Source organism: Chiloscyllium plagiosum, chromosome 29, assembly GCF_004010195.1.
Source record: "Chiloscyllium plagiosum isolate BGI_BamShark_2017 chromosome 29, ASM401019v2, whole genome shotgun sequence".
Lineage (NCBI taxonomy): Eukaryota > Metazoa > Chordata > Chondrichthyes > Orectolobiformes > Hemiscylliidae > Chiloscyllium > Chiloscyllium plagiosum.
The window spans coordinates 33,278,368-33,303,103 of record NC_057738.1 but is presented as its reverse complement, the minus strand read 5'-3'; the positions used below and the strand labels follow the sequence as shown (position 1 = coordinate 33,303,103).

The 24,736-nt window shown below is 39.9% G+C and overlaps 1 protein-coding gene across 1 annotated transcript in view; it reads right to left on the bottom strand.

Annotated features, from left to right (window-relative positions):
• Positions 1–24,736, bottom strand: part of LOC122564274 (uncharacterized protein C6orf201 homolog) — a 113,534-nt gene that overhangs the window by 77,615 nt on the left and 11,183 nt on the right. Inside the window, exon 2 of the mRNA XM_043718949.1 lies at positions 10,834–10,962. Within this exon, the coding sequence (XP_043574884.1) occupies positions 10,834–10,962 (129 nt within the window). The remainder of the gene's footprint in view (positions 1–10,833; positions 10,963–24,736) is intronic.

The following is a 24,736-nucleotide window of genomic DNA, read 5'->3' as shown; positions in this document are numbered from 1 at the left end:
AGGTTTGAGTCATAGGGAGTGGCTGAATAGGTTGGGGCTATATTCCCTGGATGTTGGAGGTTGAGGGGTGACCTTGTCAAGGTTTATAAAATTATGAGGGGCATGGATAGGGAGAATGGCAAAGGCCTGTTTTCCCAGGGTAGGAAAGCCCAAAACTTGAGGGCTTAGGGTTTAAATTGACCAGGGAAGGATTTAAAAGGGATCTAAGGGGCAAATTTTTCACTCAAAGGTTGGTGCGTGTCTGAAATGAGCTGCCGTGGAAGTGCTGGAGGCTTGTAATATTATAACATTTAAAAGGCATCTGTATGGGTATCTGAATAGGAAAAGGTTAGAGGAAAATGGGCCAAAAGCTGTAAAATAGGACAAGATTAATTTAGGATATCAGATTGGCATGGACAAGTTGGATCAAAGGTCTGTTTCTGTGCTGTAGAACTCTAGCAGTAAACTTTAATTTGTTTTAAAGACAAAATCAAAACTCTCTTAAGTAGCTCACTGTTCCCCATAGTCACATCTTTGATGAAATAAATTGCATTTCTGCTGTTTCCCCTGAGCATGTATGAGAAGGAAGAATTGGCAACTGCAATGAATAAGTCATGAAGATACTCTTTGAATTTTCCTCAAGGAAGTATCAATTATTAAACAAGAATTGAGTTGATATTGGTTTTCTATCATTGCTGGTGCAAAGTGTTAATTGCTTTAATGACTTTTTAATCCAGCCATAGAGGTAGTTATGATGTTAGCACCTGTAATATACATACATTTTGGTCTTAATGTCTTATATGAAACAGGAAAATACATTCAACAATAAGATCAAGAAAACTTTGTTCATCCAATGCACCTTGCCATTCCAGTTCCATCACTGAGTCTGATCATTTTCAGCTTTCTCTCAAATTCATACCCTGGCTTAATGAAGATGTGACCATTCTAAATGCTTCTAATAACACAGTAACTTCGGTTGTAAGCGTCAAACTCAATGACTGAAAGTGTGAACAAGTTTTCCTTATGCGGAGTTCCACTTGCAGTTTTTGAATGTGTTCTAGTTGACTAAACTAATGGTTCTCTGTATTCATGCTGCAAATTCCCTTTGTCATGCCTGGAAGGAACAAAGGAATATACTGAATTGACTTTCTTCAAATCTACATTATCTTGTTTGATTTGTTTTCGAAATACAGACTCTTTGCTGGGGTGACAACATGGCTCACCAATCATGTAAGTTTTGACCAGTAGCAACAACAAGTCAAATGCTGACATCATCCTCTTGGAATGTCACCACTCCCTGCACTGTGTAGACATTCCAGTCAAGACAATGCAAATGAGCTGCAGAAGAGATGTCAGTGTCAGACAGTTCTGAAGAAAAGAAGAACTAAGATCTCCTTATGTCTGAGAATGTACTAATGACTCTGCACTTATCTACTACAGAACAGTTTTTGTTAGGGGTTGGATCAAACCCACCTTGTTCGCCGAGTGGCTCAAACCTAGTCACATGACTGAAACGTTTTTCAAAATAGCTTTAATTGCAGCTTTGGATTTCTTTGTTAAATCTGATTTTTATTTTAGTATTGCAACCAGCAAAGCAGCTCCAGGCTTAGGTAGAGCCTACTGCATGTCTTGGCCGCTCTCAAAAACAATGCTGTACTTTACCTGAAAAATGAATTCAATTCTCAGAGTGCAAAATTATATTTATGTGCCTTCAGCTGCATCTGTCTGCATCTGAGATACTACCAGAAAGAATTTGACCAGATCAACTAACTGCAAGGACACTGACTTACTGAACTCTATTTCATGTGAATTAATGCCGATGCATTAAATTTTTAAAAAAACTTAATTCATAACTGAAACTTATCTTCCTTTCTTCCTCTATTTCTTTTCTTTCTTTTTTGTATGCTCGTATGCGTGAATGTCTCATAATAACCATTCTCCCTCCAATGGATTTTGAATGCATTAATAAATCCCATTTTTAAACTGGACTTCACAAATAGTGTTTGAGAAATGCAGTACAGCCTATTAACAGGAAAAGAAACTAAAAATAAATTTTGTCACAAACAGAAGAGATGGCCAATATAATAATTCAATTCATTTCTCCCTCTTGTCCTTCACATCATTATGATGTCAAACACTTGAAAGCTGTCCTTTCTTACTTTAGATTAGATTACTTACAGTGTAGAAACAGGCCCTTTGGCCCAACAAGTCCACACCAACCTGCCACCCACCCAGACCCATTCCCCTACACCTAATGCTACGGACAATTTAGCATGGGCAATTCACCTGACCTGCACATTTTTGGATTAGTGGGAGGAAACCGGAGCACCCAAAGGAAACCTACGGAGACACAGGGAGAATGTGCAAACTCCACACAGTCAGTTGCCTGAGGTGGGAATTGAGGAGAAAGTGAGGTCTGCAGATGCTGGAGATCAGAGCTGAAAATGTGTTGCTGGTAAAGCACAGCAGGTCAGGCAGCATCCAAGGAACAGGAGAATCGATGTTTCGGGCATAAGCCCTTCATCAGGAGGTGGGAATTGAACCCAGGTCTCTGGTGCCGTGAGGTAGCAGTGCTAACCATTGTGCCACCGTAGATGAATGAAGATTGGGAAGAAAGGTGAATATGTTATTTCTTATTTATTCAGATTAGCCATCGCGTACTACAAGTTATTCATGGGGATAATGTTTAAACCCATAGGTTGCCGACACATCAGAACACCTTGGAGCCATTGTCCAATGAGGATATGCTAACACTGGAGACCATAAGACATGAGAACAGACACAGGCCATTGTACATTCACTATGGCAGGAGACAGAGAGTGATGGTGGAGAGTTGCTTTTGTGACTGGAGGCCTGCCACCAGCGGTGTTCTACAGGGATTGGTTCTGGGTCGTTTTTATTTGCCATTTGTATTCAGCTTCTCCCTAGAGCTCAAATCTTCCAACCCTGGCAACATCCTTGTAAATCTTTTCTGAACCCTGTCAAGTTTCACAACATCCTTCCTACAGGAATTACACACAATATTCCAAAAGGCCTAACCAATATAGCTGCAACATGACCTCACAACTCCTATACGCAATGATCTCACCAATAAATGAAAACATACCAAAAGCCTTCTTCACTATCCTGTTCTGCCTGCGACTCCACTTTCAAGGAACTATGAACCTGCACTCCAAGATCTCTTTGTTCAGCAACACTCCCCAGGACTTTACCATTAAATGCATAGATCCTGCTAAGATTTGCTTTCCCAAAATGCAGCACCTCACATTTATCTAAATTAAACTCCTTCTTATTAATTCATATTGTAAATAATTTTGGCCTCAGCATTGATCTCTGCAGCATTATCTCAACACTCTGTTTTCTCTTACTTATCCAGTCCTCTATCCATGCTAATACACTATACCAAATACCATAGGCTCATCTTATTAAGCAGCCTTATGTGTATTACCTTACCAAACACCTTTGGAAATCCAAACATATTATATCTACTGGTTCCCCTTTATTTACCCTGCCTATTACCACCTCAAATAATAACAAATTTCTCAAGTGTGATTTCCCTTTCATGAAGCCATGATTGATTATATTATATATTTCTAAATGCTTTGCTAGTACATCTTTTATCAAGGACTCTAACATTTTCTCAATGATAGATTAAGCTGACTGGCATACCTATTTAGTTGTCTCCCTCCCTTTTTGAATAAGGAAGTTACAGAGGCAGTTTTCCAATCCTCTGGAAGCTCTGGTGATTCTTGGAAGATTAATACTGGTGCATCCATTATTTCTGAAAGTACTTCCTATAAAATCTTAGAATGCCATTCATCAGATTCAGGGAACATTGCAAAAGCAGGAGCGAGAAAACTGATGAACAGCTCCATACGTTATGTGGAGGACAACTCCATGCAAGGGCTAATATCAAATTGATTTCAACAATGGAGAGGCAGGAACTGGCAAGTAGACAGGCAGCAAAACAACATGTATCCCAGTTTTAATTAAATCTCATAGCACCTTGAAACACTAGGCAGGAAACCACAGCCCAAATTGATCAGTAGTTAAACAAAGGAGTTAGCTACACTTAACTGAACAAAGATGCTGACATTTTGATGCTCCAGTGATAGAAGGGTTGCTAGGGTGACCAACTCTACAGGAGGCAATAAAACAGTCTACAGCTTACTTATTCTCTGAATTTAAAAACAGACACCAAGTTCACGGGGCAATTTGTACAATTAATACAAGAGCACAGGCTGTGGCTTGGTGACAATGTCACTGGACGCATAATTAAGAGATTTAGGCTAATGCTCTTGGGGCATGGGTTCTAGTCAGAGGCACAAACAGACATTTCTGCGACCAACAGCAAAACATCAGAATGGTGTGTTGCGTTTCTGTTGCCAAAATCAAGGATATCTCGGAGAGGGTGCAGAATGTTCTCAAAGGTGAGAAGGACCAGCAGGAGGTTGTTGGACACATTGGAACTAATGAAATAGGAAGAAATAAGGATGAGATTCTGAGGAGAGAATATAGGAAGTTAGGCAAGAATTTAAAAAGGAGGTCCTTAAGGCTAGTAATATCTAGATTACTCCCTGTTCTACAAGCTAGTGAGGATACAGCAGATGAATTTGTGGCTGAGGAGCTGGTGCAGGGGAGATGGATTCATATTTTTGGATCATTGGAATCTTTTCTGGACTAGGAGTGTCGAAAGTGTGGTGCTGGAAAAGCAGGAGAATCTACGTTTTGGGCACAAGCCCTTCATCAGGAAATATCAATTCTCCTGCTCCTCGGATGCTGCCTGACCTGCTGTTCTTTTCCAGTACCACACTCTCATCTCTGATCTCCAGCATCTGTAGTCCTCACTTGCTCTTGGAGTAGAAGTGACCTGTATAAGAAGGACGGATTGCATCCAAATTAGAAGAGGACTAATATACTGGTAGGGAGATTTGCTAGAGCTGCTCAGAAGGATTTTAAGTAGTAAGGTTGGGGGAAGGCGGGGGTAGGGACCCAGGGAGGTAGTGAGGAAAAAGAGCAGATAGAACAATCTGAGACTGGTACAGTTGGGAAAAAGGAGTAAGTCAAATAGTCAGGGCAGGCAGGGACAAAGCAGAGAACAAGGTCGGATTGACAAATTAAACTGCATTTATTTCCATGCAAGAGGGTAGGCAGATGAACTCAGAGCATGGTTCGGAACATTGCACTGGGATATCATTGCAATTACAGATTTGTGGCTCAGGAATGAACAGGACTGGCAGTTTAATGTTCCAGGACATAGATCCTCTAAGAAGGATAGAAAAGGGAGCAAGAGAGAAGGGGGAGAGGCATGTTTGATTAAGGATAAAATTACTGCTATATTTAGGGAGGATATTCCTCAGAATACGTCCAGGGAAGTTATTTGGGTGAAACTAACAAATAACAAAAGAGATGGTCACCTTGTTGAAATTACACTATAGATTCCGCAATAATCAGCCGGAAGTTGAGAAACAAATTTATAAGAAGATCTCAGTTATCTGTGAGAATAATAGGGTGGTTATGGTAGGGGATTTTAACTTTCCAAACATAGACTGGGACTGCCATAATGTTAAGGGTTTAGATGGAGAGGAATTTGTTAAGTGTGTACATGAACATTTTCTGATTCAGTATGTGGATGTACCTACTAGAGAAGGTGCAAAACTTGACCTACTCTTGGGAACTAAGGCAGTGAGGGAGCACTTTGCAACCAGTGATCATAACTTTATTAGTTTTAAAATAGTGATGGAAATGAATAGATCATATCTAAAAGTTAAAGTTCTAAATTGGAGGAAAGCGAATTTTGACAGTATTAGGCAAGAACTTCTAAAAATTGGTTGGGATTCTTTACCCAAAGAGTAGAGGGGTGTGGAGTGCTCCGCCTGCAACACGCCAACATTAAGGGCATTTAATTGGTCATTGGATAAATATATGGATGAAAATGGAACAGTGTAGGTTAGATGGGCTTCAGGTTGGCGCAACATCAAGGGCTGAAGGGCCTGTACTATGCTGTAATGTTCTATGTTCTATGAGAGCAGATGTTCAGAGGAAAAGGGATAGCTGAAAAGTGGGAAGCATTCAAAAGTGAGATAACAAAAGTCCAGAGATAATATGTTCCTGTTAGGGTGAAAGGCAAGACTGGTAGGTGTAGGAAAAGCAGGATAACTAGGGAAATTGAGGTTTGATCAAGAAAGAAAATAAGCATATATCAGGTTCAGAGAGCAGAGATCAAGTGAATCCTTAGAAGGGTGTAAAGTTAGCAGAAGCATACTTAAGAGGGAAATCAGGAGGGCAAAAAGGGGACACAAAATAGCTTTGGCCTATAGAATTAAGAAACGTCCAAAGGGATTCTACAAATACATAAAGGACAAAAGAGCAACTAGGGAGGGATAGGGTCCCTTAAAAATCAACTAGGCCACCTACATGTGGAACCACAGCAAACGGGGGAGATACTAAACAAGTATTTTGCATCAATTTTTTTTATGGAGAAGGATATGCAAGATATAGAACATGGAGAAATAATTAACTACATCTTGAAAAATGTCAAAATTACAGAAGAAGAGGCGCTGGACATCTTAAAATGCATCAAGGTGGATAAATCCCCAAGACCTGATCAGGTGCACCCTAGAACTCTGTGGACAGCTAGGGAAGAGATTGCTGGGCCCTTTGCTGAGATATCTGCATCATCGATAGTCACAGGCGAGTGCTAGAAGACTGGAGGTTGGCTAACGTTGTGCCACCATTAAAGAAAGGTGGTAAGGAAAAGCCAGGGAATTATAGACTAGTGAGCCTGACATTGATGGAGGGTAAGTTTTTAGAATAGATTATTTACATTGTGGAAACAGGCCTTTCGGCACAACAAGTCTACACCAACCCTATGACGAGCAACCCACCCAGACCTGTTCCCCTACATTAACCCCTTCACCTAATGCTATGGGCAATTTAGCATGGCCAATTCACCTAACCTGCACAGCTTTGGACTGTGGGAGGAAACCCACGCAGACACAGGGAGAATGTGCAAACTCCAAACAGACAGTTGCCCGAGACGGGAATTGAACCCGGGTCTCTGGCGCTGTGAGGCAGCAGTGCTAACCACTGTGCCACTGTGCCCCCCATGTTGTTGGAGGGAATCCTGAGAGACAGTATTTACATGCATTTGGAAAGGCAAGGACTGTTTGATGACAGTCAACATGGCTTTGTGGAGTGGAAATTGTGTCTCAGGAACTTGATTAGGTTTTTGAAGAAGTAACAAAGAAGATTGATGAGGGCAGAGAGTGGATGTGATTTATATGGATTTCAGTAAGGTATTCAACAAGGTTCCTCATGGTAGACTGATTAGCAAAGTTAGATCATACGGAATCCAGGGAGAACTAGCTATTTGGATACAGAATTGGCTCAAAGATACAAGACAGAGGGCAGTGGTGAGGTTAGCTTTTCAGACTGGAGGCCTGTGACCAGCAGTGGGCCATAAGGGTCAGTTCTGGATCCACTGCTTTTTATCATTTATACAAATGATTTGGATGTGAACATAGGAAGTAGGGTTAATTTGAACCCGGGTTCAAATGTGAGGTGTTGCATTTGAAAAGGCAAATCAGAGCAGGACTTATACATTTAATGGTAAGATCCTAGTGAGTGTCGCTGAATAAAGATGCCTTGGAGTACAGGTTCATTTTTGGAGTATGCATACAATTCTAGTCTCCTTCCTATAGGAAGGATGTTGTAAAACTTGAAATGGTTCAGAAAAGATTTACAAGGATGCTGCCATGGTTGGAAGGTTTGCGCTCTAGAGGGAGGCTGCATAAGCTGGGGCTACATTCCCTGGAGCATTGGAGATGGAGGGGTGATGTTATAGATAGTGACAATAAAATCAGGAGGAGCATGCATAGGTAAACAGGCAAGGTCTTTTCCCCAGGAAGGGGGAATCCAAAATTACAGAGCATCAGTCTCAGGTAAGAGGGGAATGATATAAAACGGACCTAAGGGGAAACTGTTTCATGCAGAGGATGGGTAAGAATATGGAATGTGCTGCCAAAGGAAATGGTGAAGGCTGGTACGAGTATAACACTTAAAAGGCAGCTGCATGGGTATAAGAATAGGAAGGTTTAGACAGATATGGGCCAAATGCTGGCAAATGTGACTAAATCTATATAGGATACCTGGTCGGCATGGATGAGTTGGACCAAAGGGTCTGTTTCCATATCTCTATGACTCTAATTGTCATAAAACCTTTCTGGTGCACTGATACCCTTTAGAGAAGGAAATTTGGCCTGCATGTTGCTGTAGATTTCCAGCAACGTGCGTGGCTCTTAGATGTCGTTATGAATCAGACCAAATCCCCTCAAAATATATGAAGAGGGTAGCCTAGACCCTAACCTTTTCTTATTTTCAAGGTAAGTATGAGGTGTTATGTTCCAGATGCAATTCAATTGGTCAAACTACTAGACTTCAAACGAAACACACTTTATTCATACACTATAATTAAAATATGGACAAAACAAAAAAAAAGAAATGAATTGGCTTAACTATATCCAAATGCTTAACAAATATAATGTGTGTAACATCCTAAAAACACATCCTTGGCAAAGGCAAATTCAGTAAGATAGATTGTCTCACATGCAATCCTCCAGTCCAGGAAGAAAAACATCAAGAGAAACTCTGAGAAAGAGAGTAGCAGAGAGAGAGATGTACTCCAGCTTCCAATCCCAGCTTCAAGACCCCCAACAACAACTACTACTTAAAAACTAATGCTAAATATACTGGTTCTGTGGGAGCTTGACCCCACCCATTCAAGCTGCTTTTATTGTTCTGAATTCAGAAGAAAATCCCCAAGCTCCCCTTTGGCAGCTTATTCCATATTCTTACCCATCCTCTGCATGAAAAAGTTTCCCCTTTATCAGCTTTGAAGCAGATTGCTTGTCCTGCTTCAACCTTTCTTCATTAAAAAAAACAAAGGCCAAATGCACCTTTTAAAGCCATAGTATCATCACAATGTCTTCTGAGAATATCAAACTGCTACAAAGTCTGAAAAAAGGAATGAAGGCCTATGTGTCACCCGACATTGACCCAGGCACAAAGAACAGTGACAAACATGGATGTATTGACCCTGCAAAGTTCAACCTTACAAACATGTGGGGGCTTGTGCCAAAACTGAGAGAACTGTTCCACTAGACATGAAACAGGCATTAGGAGCTTAACATGTGAAAATCAGGAAGCTGTCTGTTATAGCCAAATTAAAATTGTAGAAGTGAATGGCTCTTGGCACACTTCCTTTTCCTGCCTACACAAAATACAGCTTAAAACCGGAATATCTAACCTGCACCTTGGCACCTTCATGGAATTTTTTTCACTCTCTTGTTAACCTAAGACATTCAGAGAATGGAATTTGACAAATCATTTCAAATGTTTCATGTGAATGCAGGTTGCTTTTAAAATTGCACAGTGAGCATTTCAGAATTTTACAGACCACGAAATGTCCTCCATCTGTTCCATTTATCACCCTTTGGAGCATCGTGGTGATGTGTGCCTGAGCTGACAGGGTGAATGTGGTTCACACAGCAATCTGCCCCACCTCACACCTGCCCAAGCTGTTTTGTCTTATAGGAAGGCAGCTCAGGAAAATTAATTCAATCCCTTACCTCGAGTCACAAATTTCTTTCACACAAAACAAGCAGAACAAGCCTGTGACTCACGATAGGAGTATAAACACAATTCCATTTTCCCTGAGCTAAACAGGAATGTGATTAAAACGAGACACCAGAGAATAGCAGGTGGAAAAACAGTTGCTGTTCGGTATAGAATTCCTCACTGAAAACAGGCCAAGAGGGACCTCATTTCAATTACCACATATCAGCTCCTGCACCTCTTGAGGCCTTATTTGTGGATTCTAAATGATTTGGGATTTAAATAGAAAATGCTAGATATACACAGGTGGTGTCTGAAAACAGAGAAGATAGGTTAAGATCTCAGTGAGATAACTTTATTTACAACTGAATGTTCAGGTTCAGTCTTTACTGATTGTTCATGTTCAGAAATGGCTGGTAATTGCCAGTCTAGACCAGTTATGAACTTGCATCTTTAATTTCTGCTTTGAATCGGTAACATGTTCAGGTTTATCAATTAACAGCAAATAACTTATTTAAGGTATATGTTCCTCTGCTATTCCAGAAAGTGACATATCACCACGCCAGGCTAAAACTACTTGGTCAGATTTATTTGCGTAAAAGGATACATAGAAATAAAAGAGCCCAACACAATAAACAAACTCATCTAGCCATTTACAAAACCAAAATGAAATTGGGATCAATCCCATCGCCTCGTTTTGGCAGGAACAGGGCTTTCATGGGTTGGAAATGTTGCCTTGTTTCTACTGCTGGTATAGCTGCTACTATTTTTGTTCTACCCTTGCATGGGTTTTAATTGATTAATTGATTGATTTATTGTCATGTGTACCAAAGTACATTGAAAAGCTTTGTTTACGAGCAGTACAGGCCAATCCTAGTAAGCAAGGATGCACAGATCAAAAAGACTTAAACAGGGACATGCACTAGGTAAGATTAATGTTAGCAAGATCAGCATTATTTGAGGTACTATAATGGGCAGAACATGAGCCAGGCACAATCTTCATTGGTACCAAACATTGGTCTGACTATCCAGCTTTCCCCTTCAGCTAAACAAATAGTTCTGATCCATTTATCAAATCTGTTCCCATGTCCTTCAATCCGCATCTCCCCTATAACAATGCAAGGAAATGCATGTGACATATATGTTGAATAGCATCAAAATGGTCAACTCTAAATTTGATGTATGACTTCATATGGAGTGGACTTTTTTATAAGTTAGTGAAATTGAACTCTCTCTTACCTCTCTCTTTTGTCTTGGTTTTTTTCCTGAATTTTGTTCTCCAAAGGTCTTCATCTTCTCCCTCTGTGCTTTCCTTGCTACTCAGCTGTGACAAGATGTTTGACAGAATGCGCTGAGGGTTGGATTGTTCTGGCAAGAAAGGAAGTCACTGAGAATGGCATAGTTTACTTTCCAATGTTTCCCCATTCTTCCACATATTCCTTCACATTCTCATTCCCTATTTAACCCTCTTCTTCTCACCACATGCACATTGCCAGCATTTCCTCCTCACTTTAATGTTACCCACGTCACTCTTAACCATCCTTCCATTCTTGTCTCACTCTTATTGACTTGACCAGCGGGTGAGTGGCAAGAGGATATACCCTTACAACATTTTCCTGAATATAATTGCATAAGATCAGTGTTGGTAATCCTGAAGATAAAACTTTACTCCCATGTACTGATTAAAGACCCCTCTGATTTTTTTTCTCTGGTAGGAATTTTGTTAAATGTGAAATGCCTTTTCACACAACATTGCAGAAACTAAAATCGTATCACAAGAAGTGGAATTTACACTTAGGAGTCAAATTGGTGAACACACCAATTCCTTTACTGCAATAGTTTCACATTCACCTCAACTCTTGTTAAATCATTCATAGCTTGGAGCTTTCTCCCTCATGGGGAAACTATTTAGAAATGCACCATCTATTCTAGAACCATTATTTTAATCATTTTATTTATTGTTTGTAACTATCTTGAAAACTTGGATTGAGTCGATATTTTGAGGGAAATAATTTTAGGTTTATTTGTATGTACAGATTTAATCATTTACTTTGACTCTGTATAATAAACATCCTGCCAATTTCGAACATAAAATGAAATCCTGCTCCATTCTTCTAATTGTCTAGTCTGTTTTACTTTATTACCTCAACATTATCTTAAAAGTTTACAAGAATAGGTCGACAACCAGTCTTTGTTTAGCGCATGTCACCATTGAAAAAAGCTCCATATATCTCAACATCTTCTGCTTTTCCACTTGCTTTGAATGTGGTTCGAAATAATTAGGCTGGATTTCTGTGGACCAAATCCTGGAGGGCTTTTAAAATGGCAGGAGGGTCTCAGGTTTGGAGTCCAACTTGCAGTGTCAGTAGATCCATTTTTGTCGGAAGGGGGGAAAGGGGTGGGGTGAGAATTCTGAATACAGCAGGGCCTTTTGAAACTTAGGACATTAATTAGGCTATGTTGACAAAATTTCTATGGGTCCAGAGGCATTGACATAAATGGGTATTATCTGCAATTATATTATCTTTCCAAAATGCACCCAGTCACTAATCTGATTATTAGGGTACGTTTGAAGAGGGAGCATATTGCAGCAACTTAATTCATCAAAATGTCCAGGAATGTCAAACACAATGGCCTCAGATTTCCCACTTCCTCACAGTATCACAACATCATGCAAGGCAGGAGGAGGCCGTTTGGTCCATCATGAGCAGCCTTTTCGAGTGCCAATATCTTACTTTATTCAAATATCCTTGCAAATTATTTTTATTCAAACAATTGTACATTATCCTCTTTTAGCAGCATCAAAGAGCAGTGATTTGAGGGAAAACCTTTTAGTGGATCCATTCTTGACTGGCTTACACCTTGTTTTCATCCTGATCACATTTCTGCCAGCATGGAGGATGTTGCTTACAACATTTTGTTTGTTAGTTGATATGAATAAGTCAAATAATTATAGCATTACCAATAACCAAAATTCTCTCATCAGTAGTGCTTGCAGTGAATAACGGGCATTTGAACAAGTTTAATGGAGGTTTATGATCCATGGATCACAGTATATTGGCTTCCTTCAAAACAGATATTCATCTATAGAACTTTGCCTGATATGTGAGCATTTACTAGTTAATTTGGATGTCTTAGAGTTGCTGTGATCTCTGGGAATTGCTGGAGTGAGAGAATCTTCAGTAATCTACAGGTTTACTGACTTCCACAACACATTGAAACCAGGGGTCTTCCAAAGGGTTCCCTGTTTATTTTATACCTGTTGAAAAGGAAGAAGATTCGGAAAGGGGACTAACAGGAGCAGACTGAAACCAACACATCAATATTCAAGCATATGTATTCATAAGGCCTGAAAATTGTAGGAAGGTACCTTTGGGGAACTTTGCCTCAGGGAACCTTAGTCAACAAGACAATGCAGATCTTTAGGGAATTTCCCATGTTGATGTCAGTAAAAATAATCTCGAATGCTCTCAACTCTTGAGACACTAGCTGCCACTAGCAACTTCTTTAATATCAGTTAAGATGCAATTTATACTGACAATAGATTCCCTCTTTAGGAAAAGCTACAGACTTCATTAATTTTGGTCTGATAGCATTACAGTTGCTACAAATCGTGATACAAATTTCCAAAGGCAGTAGATAGTGTGATAGTGTTATGAAGATGTAGGTGTACTGTACCTTTAATAGAATTAAAAGCTAGCAAAAACTGCCTGACAGCACCGAGTGTTCTGAAAAAAAGATACAACGTAACATGTGCTCCAGCTACTAGGATAACTTGTTGCCTGGAAACAACAAAACAGATTTGAATTAGGCCAATTGGTTTAAATTATACCCTAAAAAAATACCAAACTCCAATCCAGTTTGAATTGAGTATATTGACAATCTTAAAAGCTAATGACACAATCTGATGCTTTGGGGATATAAGACTGGGGATAATTGAACATTTCAGAGGAGAACTGCCAAGCTACCAGCATGTCAAGACTGTCTGAAAAATAGCTCTCTTAAAGGTACCTTTATCAATCAGTGACCTGTGAAGCAGAACCCCTACAAAGGACAGGAATGCAGAGAAAACTGAAAGCTGCCTGGTTTTGAGATAAGAAGTTTTGTTTTGTAAATCTTAATTGGGAGTTTTATCGGACTAGATGGGAAAGTAAAGATAGGTTAGAGAGGAGTTCTAAACAGTTGCTAGTTCATTATTCTCTGTTATACTCAAAAAAATAAAGTTGTTAATTTTTACTTTAAATAGTGCTTGGTCTCTTGAATTTTCACAGATTATTGCATGGGTTAAATCATTCTGTGTTCTGGGGTTTAAATTAGCAGAGAGGTTTACCCTGTGTTCTAACAGTTTGGGGGCTCAGGTCCATGATTTGAACTGTTTTAGACAGATTTGAATAGATTTGGGGGTACGAAAAATTCCCAACACATTCAAAGACATGCAGGTTAGTGTCCTAGATCTCTAAATAAAACCTAGATCTCAGTGACTTGTGGTTGAGTAAATTAAAAGTGAGAGAAATGGCTCTTAAAATTGCTAAAGAGATTTTGGGATTTGAAGATGATTCTCAAATTTGCAAAGAAAGTTGAGGAGGAAAGATAAAGACCATCATTTTAGAATGAGCAAATAAGTTATATTTGGGTTTAACCAAGGACAGAAGTAAAGCTGAAATTTTAAGGGAGTTACTCAAACATTTAGGTGTGTCAGAAAAATAAACAAGTGCAGTACAGGTAGAAGAAGCTAAATTACAATTGAGGAAAATGGAGTCAGAAGATAAACAGAGGAAGAGAGAAAAAGAAAGAGAGAGAAGAAAGAGAGAGAAAGAGGAAAAAGAAAGAGAGGAAAAAGAGCGACAGAAGGGTTTTAGCTGCGCAGAAAGAGAAAAAATGGAGAGGCAAAAAGAGAGAGAATTTGAACTTAAGAAGTTGCGACTTTGTCAGCAAAGTCAAGTTAACAGGATTGAGATGAAAAGAGAAGGTAGTGATATATACAAGTATGCCAAAATGCTGCTACATTTTGATGAGAATGATGTTGAAGCCTTCTTTATTTCATTCGAAAAATTGGTGAGGCAAATGGAGTGGTCTAAGGATTTATGGGTAATGTTAGTTCAGACTAAACTGATAGGCAGAGCTAGTGAGTTATATGCCACACTGTCAGATCGGGTGTCAGGAGATTATGAAGAGGTTAAACAGACTGTTTTTAAGTGCTTATGAATTGGCACCAGAAGCAGTTCAGAAACACAAAGAAGGAACCAGGTCAGACTTATGTTGAGTTTGAAAGAATTAAACATAGACATTTTGATCGATGGGTGCGTGCTTTGAAACTAGATAAGACCTTTTGAGGCTCTAAGAGAGATTATTCTGCTGAGGAGTTTAAAAGTTCATTTCCAGAGATGGTAAGGATTCACATAGAGGAACAGAAAGTTCAGGAAGTGAGAAGGGCAGCAGTGCTGGTCGTTAAAGAAAGACTCTGTGGAAAAAGATATCGTAAAAGATGCTAAGCCAGTGGCATAACTGAAGGTAGTAAAAGAGACCCTAAGAAGAGCCAAGGAGCTGCAGGAGAGTGCACAGCCGAGGCAAGGGCTGGGTATGGAGTCAGTAGCTGATCTCTACAAAGAATTCGCCTCTGTGGGTAAAGTTTACTCAGAATTTTATTGCATTTAAAGCATGTGACACTTTGTTTTCTTGAAACTTGACATTTTTGCTTATCGTGAAATAAAAGCCATTTTGTTCACACTTGATACACTAAATGTCATCACTTCCTCCAGTCATATTAGCTTTGCAGTTCTACTCATGGAGATAGAAGCTCACTGCATTGAGTGATAATGTTGTCAATAGGACATGCCACATATGATTTAAAATTTATACAGTTCCTCAAGCAAATTAAATGTTAACCGCCCTCTCCCTTGGTTAAGTTGGTATTTTCATTCCACCAACTTAAAAAATGCACCACGGGGTCAAGCGTACGCTGAAATTTGTGTACTAGCCTTATGTGATGCAACCTCAATGTCCAAACTGTGGCTTACTACAGGTAGAAAGCTGGCAGTTACATTAATGTACCCATCTTTCTCTGTAAAATCTTCCAAATGATCAGAAGGTATGTGCTTGTTGATGGCAACCTGGGCAGGAAGGCTGGCAGAAGCCAAGCAATGCTTCCCACTCACCAGGCTACAGCTTGGTCAGGTCCATTCTATTCAAAATACTATGCTTACATCTGGAACACACTGTGGACTGAGTGTATGATCATGCAGATTCAACTGAAACATTTAAAGGGAGTTGGACCGTTACTTGAAAGGCAGCAATTTGAAAGTTAATGAGGAGAAGGTGGAGGAAAGGCACTAACGAATTACTCATTTGGAGCACGGGTGCAGACGCGATAGGCTGAATGGTCTCCTTCTGCACTGAAACAATTCTATGGTTCTGTCGTACATTGAGATTGAGAAGATTCAATTTTTATAGACCATCAGCAGAGAAAGGATGCACAGTTGAAAAGCACTGTTTCTTTCCAAAGGCATGATGGCAGCTAATGAAAGTTCTCTGTGATCAGCTGTTTGACTGATTTCCATATAGACACCAAAAGTTACTGAGGCGAGCGCATTCCTCAATGTGTCCAAGAAAAATCATTACTTAGTGATTGATCGTGAATAGATAGTGTGTGACTAACCTCTAATGTGCACAGAGAAACAACAGTATATAAATGTCAACATTCCAAGGCAACTTTTGAATAAAGTCATTCAGAGTATAATTGACAGGATGGATTGTTGCTGTGAGCAATTTCCTTTCAGGAATCATAAAGGCGGACATTAAATACATTGGACCATCTTTTTTGCTTCATGTCTAACTATATCTATATACAACTGCAGTTTCTAGTTCACTACATTTGTGAGAACAAAAAGTCAAGAAGTGCTGTAAAAGACAAAAGCAATGCAAAATAATTAAAAATAAAGCAGAAAAAAATGAACATAATATTTTTGTCACCATAAAGTGTGGAAAATGTAAAACTTGCAAACATGTTGAATGACTGAAACTATAAGCAGAGATCCTTTTCAGAGGCTTTATAATTATGTGAAGGGAAAATCAAGGGATGCTGATAGGTGAGTTGAAATAAGCTATAAGGAACATAAGAACTGGCACAGACCAGTCAGACTGAATGGACTGTTTTATTGTGGTGCAAAATTCATTGTTATTTTATGTCCTAGGTTTCTGTTGTTCTTCCTCAAGTTTGGGATTCTACTGACATTGCTGTTGTCTCTTCATTTCACTCTCCGCCTTTAAGACCCTTGTAATTAGTGGTCTTTGAAATACCTTTGGATATATTTCCATTTATTGTTTTCAATATGCAATGATTGATTGCAATTAGATAGTGTGTGAATAGCCTTTGATGCGCATAAGGAAAGTCTCTATATGAATGCAAATTAAAATTTTTATTTTGTCAGAACTGTGGTGGGGAGGTGATTTTCAGAAATGCAAACTATTTCTCCACCAAATGTTTATAAACCAAGATAATTCTCACTAACATAATGCCTTTAATATAATAAGGTGCTTCACAGGAATATAATACAAGCTGACACAGGATCTATAGCTCAAAAAAAGACTAACATCTCCATTCTCATAGCTGAGATCCCACATGAGCCTCTTTCCATCTTTTCCCATTGAAATCTATCATCGCAAACCTTTAGTTTCAATTATGAAGATGGGTACTTGCCTAGCTTCCTCTTAAATGCATTTATATATTCACTTCAATCACTCCTTCTATAATCTCACCTGTCTTTGAGTAAAGAAGCGTCTTCTGACCTCCCTGTTGGATTTGTTCGGTGATTAACATATATTGATAGCTGCCTTTTCTGCTCTCCCCCACAAGAAGAAACAGACTCTTTGTAACCACTCATTGAAACTTTCATAATTTAAATGTCTCTGTGAAGTCATTTCTCAGCCTTCAATTTTTTTAAGGGAAAAGGAGACCCAGCTACCTGTTAATTATTAGCAAAGGCATTACTCTTCTGAATCTCCACTTAGCAAATTTCTGATTGTAGTTCTGACATTATGGGGAAGCCCTGGGTCTCTGCTTTACCCAGCTATGAGGAAACAAGATATTCCATATCGTTTTCACTTCCTTCTGATGACCTATTGTAGATACACTGACTGAGGCCCGTCTCTCATACCACAGGTAAGTTTGAGAGATTGACATGACCATCAAATCTCCAGCATAGTATGATGCAAATAGTTTAATTTAAATGAGCAGTGCTTCTACTAAAATAGAAATAAAAATGAGTTTCACATAGAACATAGAACGTTACAGCGCAGTGCAGGCCCTGTAAATTCAGCCCTTGATGTTGCGTCAACCTGCAAAATTAATCTGATGCCCATCTAACCTACACCATGCCATTATTATTCATGTTATGTCCAATGCCCGTTTAAATGTCTTTAACATCAGCGAGTCTATTACTGTTGCAGGTAAACCATTCCATGCCCCTGCTACTCTCTGAGTAAAGAAACTACCCCGAATATCTGTCCTACATCTATCACCCCTCAATTTAAAGGTATGTTCCCTCATGTTAGCCTTCACCATCCAAAGAAATAGGCTCTCACTGTCCACCTATCTAATCTTGATTATCTTATACGTCTCTATTAAGTCACCTCTCAAACTTCTTCTCTCCAATGAAAACAGCCTTCCCTCAGCCTTTCCTCGTAAGACCTTCCTTCCATACCAAGCAACATCCTAGTAAATCTCCTCTGATTCCTTTCCAAAGCTTCCACATACTTTTTATATTGTGGTGGCCAGAACTGCACCCAGCACTCCAGGTGTGGCCTTACCAGTGTCTTGTACAGCTGAAGCATGACCCCGTGGCTCCGAAACTCAATCCCTTTACCAATAAATGCCAACACAATAATATGCCTTCTTATCAACCCTATCAACTTGGGTGTCAACTTGCAGGGATTTATGCACGTGGACACCGAGATCTCTCTGTTGATCTGCACTGCCAAGAATTTTACCATTAGCCCAGTACTCTGCATTCCTGTTACTTCTTCTGAAGTGAACTACCTCACGCTTTTCCGCATCTCCTATACAATATCACCCTGATGAATCAAGCAGCAAAATGTAAAGGCTTAAACTTCCCACTGGATTTACTCTGGCTCACAGAGTGGAATGAGCCAGGTAATCTTTCAGGGCTCCCTCTGACAGGTCCCTGCACACCCCAAACCACATGAACATATTGATCCAACAGATACAGCACTGTACAGTATTCCATTTCACAGCACCTCACCGTGTTAGAGACAAACCAAATTTATTGCAAGAAAATAAACTGAGGAGGTTCAAAGTTCCCAACTTTGCAGAACTTATTCAGGCACAAATCATTGATAGATGAAAGATCTTTATTGTTCACATATCTTTCAGGTTGAAAATGTTGGCTTTCTGGCTTGAAGCAAGAAAAACAAATTTTGTTTCAAAACATTAAGAGTTGAATTAAATTTAACTTCGGTGCAAAAAGATCAGGTGTCTATGTAAAATTCCTGTGACTCATTTATCTATTTATTTCAGAAGTTAGTGACAGTGATAGAATTTATTAACAATGGAAATAATGTAGGAGTTAACAAAGGCTCTTCCATTGGAATTTTAAGATAAATCCTCTGATTATATGGTATTGATGCAAACTATTTATTCTGAAATTATAGATTCTTTTCCAAGTGAAGAAAAAAATCTGGAACCTTGTACATTGAATACTCAGGAAAAGAAACAATGGTAATGAAAGCACAAACATTTTAGAAATATTTTACACTTAAGTTAGCATTGTTTTCCCCACCCAGATGAGGAACTTGTTGTAACAGGTTCCATTTGCACTGATTTTTTACTTGTAAAGAATGTTCCCAGGTGACAATGCTTTGTATACTTTGTATTCACACAAATGATGATTGAATCTGATTTTTAGTCTCCACCATGTATACTTTCACATTTATGCCTAACACTGTGACATCCTCGTTCACCACAGTTCACCATCTTACATTACGGTGTTTGGCTAAAACACCTAGAATGTTTGGGTAGATGTCTTGCCACAAATCCTTTTTACTGGTATCAGTCTAAGCTACTGATCCCAAATGGGGAAGGATGCCTATATGGTGTCTTAGATAGAAGACTGGCCATAATAAACAGTAAAGGTTTATTACTATTTAATAGCTAGTAATGTTACATCTGAGATATATGATGGTCCCTTGTGAGACATCAGATTCAATTTAAGAATAGGTCTACATTACCACTACAGAAACATTCTAGTAATACATGTGCTTACAAAGAATGGTTAGCTTCTCCCAGGAACATATATTGATGGAAGGAGCTGATTGCATCATGTTAGTTAACCCTAACAGGTACTAACTGCCTTATACAACAATGACTATTCCTACAAGTGGCACTAACAATTTCTAAAGCAATCACAAAAGCTGCACTTATAACAGGATAAGCGCAACTATTTCAGGTAGCATCCATTCAGCCTTCTTACACGACATTCCAGATAACATGCCTGGACAAACAGATTTGACAGTGTAACATTCACCAGGCAGGGTGAGGTTAAAGCCGCCCAGAGAGTTTCAAATACCTCATCAATATAAAGCAAAAGTGAGAATGCTGAGAGATGTGGCTGTGATTTAGGTACTTTAGCATTAGCTTATGAAAGTGGCTGCCCCTGCCTTGATCCCATGTTTAGAGGATTGCAGTGATGTAAATGACTGGAAAGTGGAGTTCAGTACAGGTTACACTGCTATAATGCGCATTTCGTCAACGCAAATTCACTGTAATGTGATTGAAAAATTGGGGACACTGTTCCTAATACGCGAACTTTTAAAAGGAAATTAGTATCTGATCCAAGGAAGAAGCATACAGATTGGCCAGGAAAAATAATAGGTCTGAGGACTGGGAGCAGGTTAGAATTCAGCAAAGAAGGACCAAGGAATTGATTAAGAAGGGGAAAATACAGTACAAAAGTAAGCTTGCTGGGAACGTAAAGACTGACACTAAGAGTTTCTATAGATATGTGAAGAGAAAGAGATGAGTGAAGACAAATGTAGGTCTCCTACAAACAGAAACTGGGGAATGTATAATAGGGCTGAAAATGTGTTGCTGGAAAAGCGCAGCAGGTCAGGCAGCATCCAAGGAGCAGGAGAATCAATGTTTCGGGCATGAGCCCTTCTTCAGGAATGACAAAGAAATGGCTGAGCAGCTGAATACAATCCTTGGTACTGTCCTCACAAAAAAGGACACAAATCAGATACCAGAAATGTTGGAGAATGCAAGATTTAGTGAGATCCATATTAGTAGAGAAATGGTGCTGGGAAAATTGAGCAGATTGAAGATGGATAAATCCCCAGGTGTTGATAATCTATATCCCAGAGTACTTAAGTAAGTGGCTCTAAAAATAGTGGATGCATTGGTGGTCATCTTCTAGCATTCTGTCGACTCTGGAAAAGTTGGAGGGTAGCTAATGTTATTCTAATATTCAAAAAGGGAGGGAGAGAGAAAGCAGCAAATTATACAGCAGTAAGCTGAACATTGGTAGTGGGAAAAATTCTCGAATCCATTATCAAGGACTTTATCGTGAACCATTTAGAAAACAGTGGCAGAATCAGACAGATCCAGCATGGATTTATGAAGGGGAAATCATGCTTGACAAATCTCTTGGAATTCTATGAAGATAGAATTCCATCTCCACTAGTAGAGTTGGCAATGGGGAGCCAGTCGATGTGGTATATTTGAACTTTCAGAAAGCATTTGATCAAGTCCCACATAAGAGATTATTGTGCAAGATTAAAGCGGATGGGATTGGGAGAAGTGTATTGAGAGGAAGAGAAAACTGGTTGGCAAGAGGAAACAAAGAGTAGGAATTAATGGTGCTTTCAAATTGACAGGCAGTAACTAGTGTGGTACAGCAGGGATCTGTGCTAAGATATTAATATATATTCACAATATATATTAATGATTTGGATGAGAGAACAAAATGTAATATCTCAAAGTTTGCAGATGATACCAAGTTGGGTGGCAGGGTGGACTGTGATGAGGATGCAGAGATCCTTCAGCATGATTTGGACAGGTTGGGTGAGTGGGCAAATTAATGGCAGATTTGGATAAATGCAAGAAAGCAGATTACTACCTGAATGGGTGTAAAATGGGAGAGGGGAGTGTGCAGTGGGGCCTCGATGTCCTTGTGCACCAGTCGCTGAAGGTAAGCATGCAGGTGCAGCAAGTGATAAAGATGTTGGCCTTCATTGTGACAGGGTTCAAGTACAGGAGCAGGGATGTGTTGTTACAGTTATACAAGGCGTTGGCGAGGCCATACCTTGAACAGTGTTTTCTGAGGAAGGGTGCTCTTGAGGGAGTGAAGTGAAGGTTTACCCAGCTGATTCCAGGGATGGCAGGACTGATGTATGAAGAGAGATTGACTAGGTTAGGATTGTTTTCATTGGTTTCAGACGAGGCAGGCCAGGGGAGGGGGGGGGATCTCACAGAGACCTGTAAAATTCTAACAGGACTAGACAGGATAGATGCAGGGAGGATGTTCCCAATGGTGGGTGCGTCCAGAACCAGGGAGCACAGTCTGAGGATTCAGAGTGGACGACTTAGAATGAAGATGAGGGGACTATTGTTCACCCAAAGAGTGGTGAGCCTGTGGAAGTAGTTGATGCAAAAACATTGAATGTATTCAAGAGGTGGCTAGATATAGCACTTTGGGTGAATGGAATCAAAGGTTATGGAGAGAAAGCAGGATCAGGCTATTGAATTAGTTGATCAGCCAGATCGTGATGAATGGCAGAGCAGGCTCAAAGGGCTGAATAGCCTCTTCCTGCTCCTATCTTCTATGTTTCTATGTGTTTTGGCTGTAACATGATTACATTGCCAACACTTTAAGCGCTGTTTCTAAAGCGCAAATTTTATATATCGCCGGGTTGCAAGGGAACACAACCATTGCATTATAGAAGAATTGACTGTACAGGTGGTTGATTTTCTTCCTTTCAGCTGAGCTTCAGTCTCACTACATACACTGCTCCTTCATCAAAGGACCTGATCAGGTGTACCCTAGAGCGCTGTGGGGAATCAAAGAAGTGATTGCTGGGCCTCTTACTGAGATATCTGTATCATCGATAGTCACAGGTGAAGTGCCAGAAGGCTAGAGGTTGGCTAATGTGGTGTCGCTGTTTAAGAAAGGTGGTAAGGACAAGCCAGGGAACCACAGACTAGCGAGCCTGAAGTCGGTGGTGGGCAAGTTGTTGGAATCCTGAGGGACAGGATGTACATGTGTTTAGAAAGGCAAGGACTGTGCGTGGGAAATCATGTCTCACAAACTTAAGTTTTTTTGAAGAAGTAACAAAGAGGATTGATGAGGGCAGAGCAGTAGATGTGATCTATACGGACTTTAATAAGGCATTCGACAAGGAGACTCGTTAGCAAGATTAGATCTCATGGAATACAGGGAGAACTAGTCATTTGGATACAGAACTGGCTCAAAGGTAGAAGACAGAGTGTTGTTTATCAGACTTGTGGCCTGTGACCAGTGGAATGTCACAAGGATTGGTGCTGGGTCCACTACTTTTCATTATTTACATAAATGATTCGGATGTGAGCATAAGAGGTATAGTTACTAAGTTTGCAGTTGACACCAAAATTGGAGGTGTAGTGAACAGCGAAGGTTACCTCAGATTACAACGGGATCTTGAGCAGATGGGCCAATGGGCTGAGGAGTGGCAGATGGAGTTTAATTTAGATAAATGCAAGATGCTGCATTTTGGGAAAGCAAATCTTAGCAGGACTTATACACTTAATGATAAGGTCCTAGGGAGTATTGCTGAACAAAGATACCTTGGAGTGCAGGTTCATAGCTCCTTGAAAGTAGAGTCGCAGGTAGATAGGATCATGAAGAAGGCATTTGGTATGCTTTCCTTTATTGGTCAGAGTATTAAATACAGGAGTTGGGAGGTCATGTTGCAACTGTACAGGACATTGGTTAGGCCACTGTTGGAGTATTGTGTGCAATTCTGGTCTCCTTCCTATCGGAAAGATGTTGTGAAACTTGAAAGGGTTCAGAAAAGATTTACAAGGATGTTGCCGGGGTTGGAGGATTTGAGCTATAAGGTGACGTTGAATAGGCTCAGGCTGCTTCACCTTGAGAATCGGAGGCTGAGGGGTGACCCTATAGAGGTTTATAACATTCTAAGGGGCATGGATAGGATAAATAGGCAAAGTCTTTTCCCTGGGGTAAGTGAGTCCAGAACTAGAGGGCATAGGTTTAGGGTGAGAGGGGAAAGATATAAAAGGGACCTAAGGCGCAATGCCCTCATGCAGAGGGTGATGCGTGTATGGAATGAGCTGCCAGAGGAAGTGATGGAAGCTAGTACAATTACAGCATAAAAAGGTATCTGGATAATTGTATGAATAGGAAGGGGTTGGAGGGATATGGGCCAGGTGATGGCAGGTGGGACTAGATTGGGTTGGGCTGGTCGGCAAGGACGAATTAGACCGAAGGATCTGTTTCTGTGCTGTACATCTCTATGACTCTAAGAGGTTGTAAATTTGCTTCTTGGGTAGTTTGTTTAGTGAGGCATTGATCTCCCATATCCCCTACACCACTGAGCCTCCTAGTCCTGATATTCTAAGACAGTGCCACAAATGGCTATGGGTCATGTTGTGTGGTTAAAAATAGTTCTGCTGCAGGCACTCCTGTTACTGTTTAAACAATACTGAAACAAACTTCCTGTCCTTTAGTTGCAAAATGATCTTTAAATATCCATCACTTTTTATTCACATTCAGCCCTTCACAATTCGTCAGCAGCTTCTCCTGTTTGACATCCAACTAGTCCTGGCCACTAGTGCTTCTCCAGTACTTCTTCCTCTAGCTTCTTTGCATATTTTACTTCACCTTACATCCAACCCTTTATCAATCTGAGTGACTCATTCTGTGCTGGTGACTGTAAATGAGAGCATGAATGTCAGTGTGAGAAACTTTCTTCACTTGGTCTCTGATGCTAAAGGTCTCTGGGTTGCAATCATTTCTCTCTCTCTCTTAGCATTCTTCCTTTTGCTTCCAGCTTCTGTGAAGAGCAACGACAGAGAAAATGTGTTGAGGTTACTTCTTCTTATTGTCTCTTCATGCAAGTGTGTTCCAGATGTATG